This window comes from Typha angustifolia, chromosome 13 (assembly GCF_048772165.1).
Source record: "Typha angustifolia cultivar Huaian chromosome 13, ASM4877216v1, whole genome shotgun sequence".
In the NCBI taxonomy this organism is placed as follows: domain Eukaryota; kingdom Viridiplantae; phylum Streptophyta; class Magnoliopsida; order Poales; family Typhaceae; genus Typha; species Typha angustifolia.
Genome location: NC_133251.1, coordinates 10,011,316 through 10,024,067, shown reverse-complemented (window position 1 = coordinate 10,024,067; position 12,752 = coordinate 10,011,316). Strand labels below are relative to the sequence as shown.

At 35.8% G+C, this 12,752-nt stretch overlaps 1 protein-coding gene across 1 annotated transcript; it reads right to left on the bottom strand.

Moving 5' to 3' along the window:
* Positions 1-3,883: 3,883 nt before the first annotated feature.
* On the bottom strand, positions 3,884-9,453 carry LOC140775112 (thymidine kinase-like). Its single transcript, XM_073118372.1, has 4 exons — positions 8,952-9,453; positions 7,876-8,020; positions 4,867-4,988; positions 3,884-4,258 (listed from the first exon to the last, which is right to left on the bottom strand). The coding sequence occupies exons 1-4, from the start codon at positions 9,284-9,286 to the stop codon at positions 4,000-4,002; spliced, it is 861 nt and encodes a 286-aa protein (XP_072974473.1). The 5' UTR covers positions 9,287-9,453; the 3' UTR covers positions 3,884-3,999.
* Between the last annotated feature and the right edge of the window lie 3,299 nt (positions 9,454-12,752).

Genomic DNA, 12,752 nt, shown 5'->3' with positions numbered 1-12,752 from the left:
TGGACGACTTTGGTTTGAGTCCACAAGGATCGCCTTGATGTCCAACAACGTTTGTGCCTTGAGCGCTAGGGTTTGCAAGAGATTGGGAGGGCCTTTTATCCGACCTCATGAGCTCTATTGAGACGACGATTTTGACGGAGCCATGTGGTCTGTCTCCATACCTTGCTCGCTCGTTTGCTTTGCTACCTTCGATCTTGTGGTAGCCATGATGGTCCGAGAATTGTTGGCTTTAATACTAGTTGTTACGAACCAGCCTAATCCGATCCGCAACGGTTCTGAAACTTAGATCCTAGCTTGATAGCCTCCAATGGCTAGATGGATGCTAGGTTTAGTTCTTGGTGTGAAAGGGGGAGAAGTTGTTGTGGAAGAGGGTAGTTAGAGCCTAGAAGAGGTCGACCAAAGACTTAGACGAAGGAAGAAGGGAGGTAGGAGAAGGCACCAATGGCTAGAGACAAATAGGGAAGGAAATAAAGGCCAAAGCCAATTCCAATATCATCATCATCATTATTATTCTCCAATTAAGGTTTCCTCCACATATATATAGAGGCCCACCCTAGGGACTCATCAACTAAATTAAACAACTCTAACAAATCCTAATAAACCAACAACTAAGTTAAAACTCTAACAAACCAACTAAACTAATCTTTCTTATCTTCTCAGATTAACCTTTCGTTTCGTTATAGATAGATTCCGATTCTAGAGAAGTCATGAATATCAAAGTTGTAGATCTCAAGGTTGGCGACCTTATCCAATTGGTTTAATATTATTTGGATTTGTGTAAAATATTTTATGAATATTTTTCTGATACTGCACAGAGCTAAATTTAGCTAATTAAATGAAATCCTAACTTGCTACGACTCTAACTAAACCAAATAACCAAATAAGATAATTAGACTCAATCAATTGAGCATAATCTTCCTTTGATGCGATCCGATCTGACCCGGTTCGCATCACTATCATATGCATAATTGTACTAGTCTATTATATGCATACTCATGCTAAGGATCATCTCGACAAAAAGACTATAATAGTATAGTCATCTTCAATTATCTCTATATATCACAAATGTACTCATATCCCAAATCAGCCTAATCAAATGCATGATAAAATATGCTCAACTAAAATCATCTCTAGATAAGTTATATAATCATGCTAGAGGTCAAAACATGTATATACATAATTATATAATATATCCTAATTTGAGAAAGACGTCTAGGGGATAAGACTATTCACAGTTTGATTAGAAGATATGAACCATATATTCACCACATCCGTCAACTGAGTGTCAACTCATCGCTAGCAAAATCTACGGGGCCTCAAATAAGTGGGTTCGAAGCCTGAAAATGTTAAGGATTATAAAGTTAGTCGTTTATCCCATTTAGAATTCATTAGTGTAAAATATAATAATTTATTAGATTTGTTAAATAACTATATATATATATATATATATATATATAAAATAATAATATAATTAAAATACATGTATATAAAATAAATAAGTATAATTTAATTATTTGGCAATTACTACTTTTACTTAACTAGTTACTAATTATACATATAATAATCATTATATATTAATATAAAATAATTATTCGAGCTCAACATTTTATTGTATAGAAAATAATATATAGTAATAACAAGGAGCTAGAAATACATTATATATTTATATATATTAAATATATGCATCTATAAATATACATAAACATTAATAGAAACTTATATAATTTAATTATTTTTAATAAAACTAAATATATAAAATATAAGATTTTTATCAATATGATTACATGTATTAATATAATAAACAATGGCTAAACTATAAATGAAGTCATATGCAAGTATTTATAATTATAACTAATAAATTATTATACTAAAAGTACTTAGCTAATACTTATACTAGTGAGTGTAAATTATCAAAATAATCTATCATCTAAATAAACTAATTTACCTAAATTTTAGAAAATAAAATATATAATTAATGTAAAAAAAAATTAAAAGGGCGCAACCCCTTGCCCAGCACTATTGCAAAAGGGGGAAGAGCTGAGGAAGAAGAAGAAAGAGGAAGAAGAAGAAAAAGAAGAAGAAAGAAGGGCAGACAAAGGGGGTTGCGGACCCGGGCCGGTGAGGAGGGTACCGGCCGCTGCTGGCTAGCCAGCAGCTGACCTCTCGCCGGTGACTCAGCTCTGGCAAGCCCGAGCCCAAGGTAAGAAAGAGAGAGGGAAAGAGAGAAGGGGAGAGAAAGAAAGAGAGAGAGGAAAAAAGAGAGGATATGGGGGCTGTCATTAGCGGCGACGATGGTAGTAGGCCAACGTCGGCAAGTGGCAAAGAAAAAGAGAGAGCTCGAGAGGTAGAAAGTGAGAGAGAGAGACCGAATGAAAGGAAACCGAGAGAAAGAGGAGAAGAGAGGAAAGAAGGCTCACCTTGGCCACCGTGATGATGACGATAGTAAACTGGCGTTGGCAAGAGGGGGAGAGAGAGAGAGAGAGAGAGGCGGTGGGGAGGTCGGCGTTGCGGTTGCGGCGCCAGTGGACCCACTGGAGCTAGATGGCCCAACCTGGTTGGCCAAGCTAGTGATTGGGGGTTCATGGCACCCCCAGCCTGTGCCACCCCAATATGGCACGATACCAGCCATAATATATTTTTTTATTTTTTTATGTTTTTGCTTTTTTTTAGGGATAGATTGTTATAAGTACTATCCTTGGATCCTAAAGAAAAAGAAACATGATGAGTTCTTCGAGCTGAAACAAGGAGGCATGTCTGTGGTAGATTTTGAGGCAAGGTTCACCGAGTTACTACGATTTGTTCCACATATAGTAGTGAGCAAAGATGAGAAAGTGAGCGAGGATGAGAAAGTTAGCTTATTCAAGGGTAACTTGTGGCCAGCCATCAAAGATAAGATTTCACTTTTTCAGTGCAAGACTCTTCCTAACATGGTTTCAAAAGCACTCCTTACTGAGAGAAACATAGAAGAACTTTGCCTAGAGCACGAGCAGCATTCTCAAGATAAGAAAAGAAAATACTACCAGGGCCAGGATAACCAAGACGACCAATCTTTTAAGCCTGAGAGTCGTCTGAATTCTTCTAAGGACAACTATATTCTGAACTAGCATAGGATATGCTCGAGGTGTGGACAACCTCATTCACCAAAGGAATTTCTGGTTCTCACAACTATTCCCAATAAATGATGATAATTATCGTATTTAGAGAAAAATGATGATGATGATTGTGGAATATTTCCAAAATCATACTGTTGATGAAGAAAAGAGGGAAAAGTGCAGGTTGGTATTCAGTGGCACCCCCCAACCAAAATGTCTGCAAAATTAATGTCGATAGAGCTTTAAACATTTGCAATGGCACAAGGGGTGGGAAGTGAGGGGTGGATCTTCAGACTCTCATACTGGTGTTTTGCTGGCCAGTGGAGTCTATGCTGAGGCATTGAAGTACTACATAGTGAAATCGTGAGCAATACAGGAAGCTCTTTTCAAGGTAAAGGACTGTGGACTTAAGAGTATTATTATGGCGACTGACTCTCAACTTGACAAGTCGGTGAAGGATTAGAGGAATTATTGAAGACCGCAGAAACTTGATAACATAATTTACAAATTTTGAATTATGTTCATATATACCGTGAGGTCAATCAAGCCACTTATCGGCTAACATCTTATTATAAATATATTAACTCTGATTTTTATTGGGATGGCTTAGGATTACCTAAGTTCCAAACCATTTTGACTAGAAATACACTTTCGGATGTGCTATTCGTGATGCGATTACGAAGTATTTTGGAGCTTTCTTTTAATGAAGTTTTTCCTTTAAAATAAAGGACGGTATTTCATTTACTTTCATTTCTTCCACCAACTCCCAGCACACGTAAGAGGGTATAACACTGTATCACTTTGGAGAAACATAATATACTTTATAATAAGGGTACAAAGTACAACTTTCAATGGAAAATTATACATGAGATATGCTTGATTGAATACACTACAATAAAGAAGAAAACTATTTTAGAGCACGAATCATTGCGGATCTGTCAAGATCCAAGACAATTTTTGTTGCTTCAATAACAATCTGCCCATTTACGTAGTGGTCTCTACAGACAGGCATATAGATATCAGATCCACCAATAAGTTCAGTCTCTCTATCCTTCGTCTTCCTCAAGGTGAAGAAAGCACGGCGACCACATAGTTCACAACGTGCTGTGAGCTTAGTGACAGAATCAGCTAACGGAATGATATCAAGAATTGAGCCAAATTTCTTCCTGCCATATAAATTTTATCATCAGGCAAAAGCTATATAAGACTAACAATTCATTTTGGATCAGAATATTAGGCAACTAGAAAACAACATATCCACAGAGGTTGGAAGAGCCGTGTTACTAAACAAAAGTTAATAGATTTTGGATGATTTAGACATTGAAGGCCGAGCACATGCATATTAGCAGGGAGAAGTGGTTTTATTCACATATGAGATTCCTTAAGAGAGAGGACCAAAACTAACATTAGGAGAATTAGTAAGAAAAATAGTAATAGCATTTGACATTTAATTTGCTTACAAATCCATACACTCAACAGAGATGAATGGAGAAATAATCCATACAAGCAACCCCATATAAGTTGGGACTAGAGTCTTGGTGGTTATTGCTAGGAAAAAGATTGAGACAGAATGGTGGCAAACTGGCCACACACAAGCTGCAAGTCTTTTAAACATGGAAGGAAAGCAGTAAATCATCTTTAGTTTCAAAATGTTGCCATAGGTGAGTCTATTTAAGAATACTAATGAGGTAAAATCAGAAGACAATGCCTCTTATCAAGAGGCAATATCTTCTCACAATGACGTTTGTGTAGTATCATTTAGGTGAATGAATACCTCAAGTAGTCGCCATCCAGGCCTGCAACAACAACGATCTTGCCATCGTGGTCAGCTGCGTTGCAGCAAAAGTCATAAAGATCCCCAAAGAATTGGGCTTCGTCAATACCAATTACATCCAACTGCCAGTTGTATTGTTAGTGAAGAAATAAACAGATACAGATAATATCTAGAAGGAATTGAGAAGTTCATTTTGGGCTTAATGTATTTTAATTAAATGAAAGTGGTCCAGAGGTGAAATTGGACCATAATGGCTAGTTAAGATGCAGGCAGAGAAACATGGGAGATGACCCCAAAAGATATCATGGTGTCAGAATAATGAAAAATAATAGATAAAAAAAATGAATCAAACCAATCCTTCACTCAAACTAGCAAGGATGCTCTAAACAGAATAGCAGGCATGCAAATATAATTAAAACGTTAATGCAGATTAAACCCCACATATCAGATTAAAAATTTCACTAAACTAGATTGGTATATTCAACAATTTCATACCATACTACCGCATCAAACATATGAATAGAGTCAGACAGCTTGCTAAAAATAAAGTGCCAAGTCAACTCTTTGGACCTAAATGTCTCAAGCAAAGTGAGGAGTGTTAAAATATAAAAAATTAAAATTACCATTCTTTAACGGCTTAATGTAATGGACTTTTACATCTCAGCACTTGCAGAATTACAGAAAACATCCTCCAACCTTGAAGACCACTGCAGCATACAAAGCGTGTTGCCAAGGCAGTCACATGTAGCACGCAAGTGGTATTTCCAAGACAGCTTTAAAGGCTGCAAAATTCCTATACAGCTTAGTTATCTACTATAACCTTTCATTAAGTCACCATCTCTTGCTTTCTTTTACTTAGTTCCGTCAAGGGGATTGACTGCCGCACGGGCTGAAAGAAGAGTGTCCTTTCTAAGTCCGTGACATTAAGTTAACATCAATATAAAATGTGTCCTAATGTACATCAGATTCATCAAAATAAATGATTTGGGTCATATTTAATAAGCATCTAATGCACTAGATTCTAGTTATAATAGGCCCAAAACAGATTCATTCTTTTGAAAGAAATCCACAAGTTACTGCCTAAAGCAAGTACATTTTGTAAACCAATAGGACTGCATTTGCATCTCCAATTGTATTACAAATTTACCTTCTCATGTTCGTACTTCACATGCCCATTTCTAAATAGGAAGCAGAATAAAGCAATGAAATTATCCTGTATATTCACTCAAACACTAAATGGAGAGGCTTGAGATGGCTATCCCAATCAAGGGGTGGAGAAGGCTTTAGGGGCTGGGAATAGATCAAATTCTAATCCCTCATATGATAAACAAAATGTTGCTACTGAGGCAGCAAATTTGGTCTAAACTTCTCTTACTTATTCCCTTAGGCCTCGCTACCTTAACAATAAGGTTAATTCTAGAATTAGTACTCTTTATTATTCTCAAAATGAGATGTCTATTTTAGAAATAACTATTCTTATATTTATTTATGTTCTAAAATAAGAGTATAATAATTATATTTGATGTGATATAAAGTAAAAGAGAAAATAAAAAAAATGTTTAATTTTTTATAAAGCCGTCATCGCCTCTTAGCTCTAGTAAGGCGATGTCGGAAATATACCCATTATCACGATTGCAAATAGCCTATTTTTTTTCATTTTTTTGCAAGCAATATTGCATTTTCCCAATTTTCCTTCGCTTCTTGCAGCTTTACTATGAATATCTTTTGATTTAATACAAAATAAGTTAAGGAGATAGATATCAACGATAAATTAATCATTTAGTTAGTATATGGTATAAGAGATAGTATTTGTATTATAAAATGGAGTTATTATGATGTTTAGCTCTTATTCTAAAATAAAGAGTTGTACTTCAAAATAAGAAAAAATTATTTTTGAAGCAAACGAGGGCTTAATCTCTCTTTCCTTCACAAAAGAAGATGAAGAGCAAGCTCATATTAACACTGGTATAGAAGACAAAAAAAACATTATAATACAATGTTTTATTACGATGTTTAGCTCTTATTCTTAACTTCTTTTTCTTGTCCAATAAAGGAGAAAAAAATAAAAAAGAAAAGCTTATTCCTACATAAATCCCTTAAAAATTATTTGATTTTTCTATTTTCGCTCAGTTTGTACCCATGGGAGGAGCAAGAATTTGCTTTTAGAGGAGCCCAAATATTTGTTAGCTTGCATAGTTGAGCTTTAGAGGGGACCAAAGAGTAGATCAAGGAACAATATTAATTCAGCTATGAATTAACAAGTGCACAAGAATCATAACAAGGATTCCTCTCAGATTTGACTACTAATCGAGTGTCAAAAGAGCGTTGATAAAGATCAATCTCTAGTTGCCACTTGAAAATTAAACATATCATAAGTGAAATCAAATTAGATTAACAGAATTTGAAAGAAGATGTCAATAATATGTTACAAGAATATATTCCTATAGTCTATTCTAAACTTGATTTAGTAGAGAAAAGATTGAATCAATTGCATCCAATCCATACAAGTTGATATTTGTAAACATAATTGTTGCTAACTGAATTTTCTTTAAATCGAAGTACAATAGTGATGTGTTTGAACTTTGAAGAAAGTCACGTAATCAGTATTGTTCTTATGGAATACATGGTGCACATTGAAGATATTAAGGATCCTGACAATTGAAAAATTTTAAAAGGAAAATCATTATTTGGTGATCAGCAAGTCGTTTACAAATCATACGAGGAATATTCAACTCTCATGACTCTTTATTTCCTTTGACTGTAGCGATTCATAGGGACCTACCTGATTTCAAATCTCAAAGATTTCCCTTGTGCTCTTTCTTGATTTTCTTGCTATTTGTTGTCTTTTTACTTTTTATTTTATATTTTTTTATCTTTGATTTTCTTTTTCCTTGAAAAACAACAAGGCACCAAAAGACTGCTTTTAAGGACTTCTTAGTTCTCTAATATACTAATATGGAAAAGAAGAAATTCTAGACAAAATGTATAAGCAATTCAAATTGTACGCACTTTATCATAGACTTCAGCTCCCAATTTATCTCGAAATTTTGAAAGCTCTGATAGGGCCCAGCATGGCATCTTTGCTCCATCATGTGTCACTGCAGAATCCAAGGCATACCTTGTATCTTTGTTGGATTTTATGATTGCTGCAGTTCTGCTCATAGAAAGATAACAAGATCAATTAACTGCAAGGTTGGGGATCACTTATATTTCTTTATGTCCTTTTTATGTCCAATTTGCAGAATCATTAAAGAAAACATTATCTTGCTAAGTTGTTTATCTTTACTGCTTTCACTGAAAATTTAATTATGATTTTATCTCTTTCTCCTTCGTGGAAAGAAGATAGAACATATAGAAATTGCTTGGCGTTAGCTACATAATTTGTTATAGATTAAATTACAAATCAACCCGTCATGATTATGCCTAAAATCAAACTATCCCCCTAAACTTTCATTATATCACTCTATCCCCTTGTGGTCTACACTAATGTGTATAATACCCTTATAGTAGTAATTATCTCATTGTTTAAAGTCTTGAGAAACTATGAATTTTCTACCAATATTTTTTAAGATTAAATGCGAGTCAGATGGTGGGTAGTTCCTCTAGTGTCCTACTAAAGTTTGGTTAAGAAAAGATAAAGAAAATTTTCATTTTAAAAAATGTGGAACAAGAGATACGCAGGTTGTGGGCACAAAATAACAAGGAAATGAGACCAAAATGCTAACCACATCTGATTCCATGTTTTAAAAAATGGCATTGCCAGATAGATAACCCTTAACTAGTTTCACTTCTCTCAATAATTTACTCCATTTGACCTAAAAAAAAACGATCGGAAGTTAAAAAAATAAAACAACCCAAAAGATTTGGAAGTGATTCCTAATAACTCATCTCACTAATGCACTTGAGAGATGATCTCAAAACAAAGAGCAAGACAAAACGTAAGCAATGCCAAATGAGCCCAAAAGTTTCTTTCATCAACATCCAGTAAAACATGAACCGATGCAAGTCAAACTGCTTAAAAGCAACTGGGTTTTGCACAAACTTTCAACTTGTTGCATACAAGCGATACAAAGAAGAATTATCACCTTCCATTGTTGATCTCAGACTGAATTCGGCGGAGCAACGCCGTGGTCTTCCCTGCAAACATCGGACCAACAATCACATGGATCTCACCGGAAGAACCACCTCGGGCTTCCATCGGACGATCGGAGCCGTCAATAGGGACGCTACACAATGATCTGAAGGTTGAATTAGATGAGGGTTTTCGAAAGAGGGCTGTCGGCGATTTAAGTGAAGGGTTGGGAAGTGGACGCAACGAGATGGTAGGTAGGAAAAGATGCGGGGGAGAGGGTTTTGGGAGGAGAGGAGATTGGGGAAGGTGGAAAGAGAGGAGAGATCTCATGCTCGAAATGGAGCGCATGTGGGGGGAGGGGAAGAATATTTTAGTTGGCAGTTGGTGGTTTGAATTTGGAGTTCAAAATTGAGGCGAGGGAGAGGTGAGGTTTAGGGTTTTGGAGGGAAGAGGAGGAGAAAAGAAGGGAAGCATTTCTTCTCTTTCCTCTTCTGTTTGGTTTGGTTACCACTTTACCACTCATAATATGGTTGTGTATGTATTTTATATACATTTACCAAAGAATATTTATGCATTTATAAAAAGAGAACTTATGTCGATGTAACTATTGGAGTATTGGGTATACCAATGTAACCAATCAACGAATCTCGTCCTAGCATATTTAAGCCCTCTCACTTTTCAATCATTGGTATTTTGCAATAAGACTTCGGTGCTTTTCTGTATTGAGATTTAAGTGATTTGCACATAAACTATTATAATCTATATTTTTGCACCTTTTTCATTTTATTCTTATTTTACCATTTGTTTCCCAAAATACTAAAAATATAGTTACTATTATATTTTTAAGAGTTTTTACAAACCACATTCTATATTTTACCTATTTTCTAATACACACCCGGTCTTTGAAGATTTTGTAATCCAACCCTATATTTTATCTTATAATTCTATTTAACACCGTGGGTTAACTTAGACGGTACTAAAAAAATATATTACATTATAATATATAAAATAATTTATAAATACTTAAATTACTTTTGTCTTCATCCTCTTTTTCTCTTCAGAGAAGAAGAAGAAGATGTAAAAGAGGAGAAGAGGGAGCCGAAAAGATAAGGAAACGTAGGGGCGGTGACAGCGACGGCGACATCGACGCTGGAGGAGGTAGTTGGAAAATATGGTAAAGAGATATAGAAAATGAGAGTGAATTGTGGGGAGTATTTTAATAACTTAGTTGACGCTAGTTAATCAAAATAACATCAAGGTCTTAAATGAGAATTATAGGAGAAAATGAGAGTTCGAATTACAAAATCCTTAAAAAAGGGTATGAATTACAAAATAGGTAAAATATAAGGTGTGATTTGTAAACATTCCTAATTTTGAAATATCACCAAAATCTTTGTACTCTTTTAAAAATATTATTCTATCCATTATATCTAACTAATTAAAATTAAAATTAATTTTAATTTAGAAAATAGCATTTTGCCCTTATATAAATTATTTAAAATGAATAGCTTTACCTAATATCATAAAACAAGAAAAATATCTTATTTTATGCGAGACAAAAATTGTTGATAAATATTTTACACCCTAACTTAAAAAATGCAAGATATTTAAGAAATTTAAATGTGTTTATTAATCTTAACAATAATTTGTTACGAATAATTATATAAGAAGATAAACGGTATCGACGAGCGAACGGTGCGATTGGAATTCCCCAAATTCAAAGGAAGTGATCGTTGGATTAGTTTTACCGCGTCGAGCAATTTTTAACTTCCATGGCACCGAAGAAGATCAAAAGGTGCTCCTTACATCTTTTTATTTGGAGGATGCGACATTACGGTGGTATCGCTCGACGACAATGCATAGAGCAATAGCAACTTGCGAGGAGTTTTACCGTGTGATCATAAACGGTTTGGATTGTTAGGATACGAGGATTTTGATGCTTTGTTGATGAAGATGGTCCAGAAGACAACGGTGAAAACTTACCAAGAAGAGTTCTAAAGGGTGTCTAGTCATTGTATACCACCTTTATTGCTGGATTGAGAGAAGAAATTCAAACCGATGTATGTATCTTACATCTTTGGAACCTAAGGCAAGCACTAGAGGACGCCTTGCTTATGGAGGATAAACATCGAGCACTTAGTGACCATTTAAGGCAACCATGGAGTAGTAAGCTACAATCAAAGCTGATGCATGCATTTGATGGCTCGGATTGCTTGCATGTAGCTAGATAGCGACCACATTTTCGCATTTCTAATGATGTGAGAATAACTCCTAGGACTCTTATACGGACTCACACACTTTCTCAAGTGGAGGAGCGAAGGGCTAATGGGTTGTGCTACGGGTGCGACGAGAAGTTCACTCTGGGACATTGTTGCACGTGACAAACTGGTTCAGTGATATTTATTGATGGAGAGATCGAGGAGAACATGCCTGAGGATAAGGTAGCTATTGGCGAACATAACAAGAATGAGCAACAGCTAGTGACCAAGAACTCATTACATGCCTACTTAGGAGCCATGACATCGTTGACGACTCTATGGGTGGATGGCACCATTAGGAAGCATATCGTGCGTATCCTCATTGACATGGGGAGTATGCACAACTTTCGAGATGAGTGGCTAGTTCAAAGATCAGGCTCACTTTGAACTGATGATAGGATTAGATGTTACCATTAGAGATGCATCAATGCTTTGAGCTAACTATATTTGCAGTGATATTTAAGTGCACGTCCAAAGGCAATCTTTTGTCATGGACTTGTATCCAATTGCACTCCGGGGAGCAAACGTTGTATTAGGGACATAATAGCTGCAGAGCTTGGAGCCAATCACTTTTGATTTTGGTGAGATGTGCCTTACCTTCAAACACAACGACAAGAGAGTGCGGCTTGATGGTATTTGACCGCATCGGGGAGCATCCCTATAGCCACTTCAAGCCTTGCAGTTTGGCTCTTATCAAGCTTGAGGAGACACACCAGGTAGGTGTAGCTAATGATTTTGCTCATTTAGCATAGAAGTTTTCAATCCTCTTTGAGGAGCCAAAGGGTAATACCATCGGAGTGTGAAGAAGGAGGTTCTAGTGGAGTGGCTTGAATGGATCACTAACGAGGTGACGTGGGAGATACAGGATGACTTGATAGATCTTTTTCCTCACTATGCACCTTGAGGACAAAGTGAGGGAAGCGTGGTGGATTACTGCAGTTTTTAGTTTAGATGCATAGCAAACATGATTAAACTACTTCAATTTTTATTAATTTCTATTTATGTATTAAAATAGTTTCTAGTAAGTACATTCGAACGCAAATAGATGGCGTTCGAACATGGGCGTTTGAATGCCTGATTCGTGTTCGCACATATAGAGAATGCATTTTGGCTATTGGAATGCGATTAGGGTGTGTTCGAATTTACGATGAATAAGTTGAGTTGTAATAGGATTAATTTAGAGTTTTTGAATGTTTGGCTAGCCTCCAAATATGTGGAAAAATAGCCTCTTTGGATTATTGATTATTGATCATTGGAATTAGTTTTTATCTAAGCTTGAGCCATCTTCTCCCACCTTCTTCCTCCCTCTTAGTATCCTATCTAAGTTCTCATCTACGGTCAAGATTAATTCTCCGTCGCTTCTCTCTCCTCCCTCTAGCAACTAGCCATACCTAAAAGTTCCATTCTCCCCCACCTCGATCTAGTTCCAAGCATTAATCCATCTACCATACTATAATCATCTCCCATAACCCTAACCACATATTCCACGTCTATCTCACTACCTCTTGATTTTTTATCATTGTTTCGTACGTAACTTTTGATGTATTATTTGATCG

Excerpts from the sequence above, each read along its gene's own strand:
- LOC140775112 (XM_073118372.1), bottom strand. The coding sequence starts at position 9,286 with ATGCGCTCCATTTCGAGCATGAGATCTCTCCTCTCTTTCCACCTTCCC. Across the intron at positions 8,021-8,951 it reads TCTGAGATCAACAATGGAAG|AACTGCAGCAATCATAAAAT; the intron begins GTGATAATTCTT and ends TTCTATGAGCAG. Across the intron at positions 4,259-4,866 it reads CTGGATGGCGACTACTTGAG|GAAGAAATTTGGCTCAATTC; the intron begins GTATTCATTCAC and ends TTTATATGGCAG.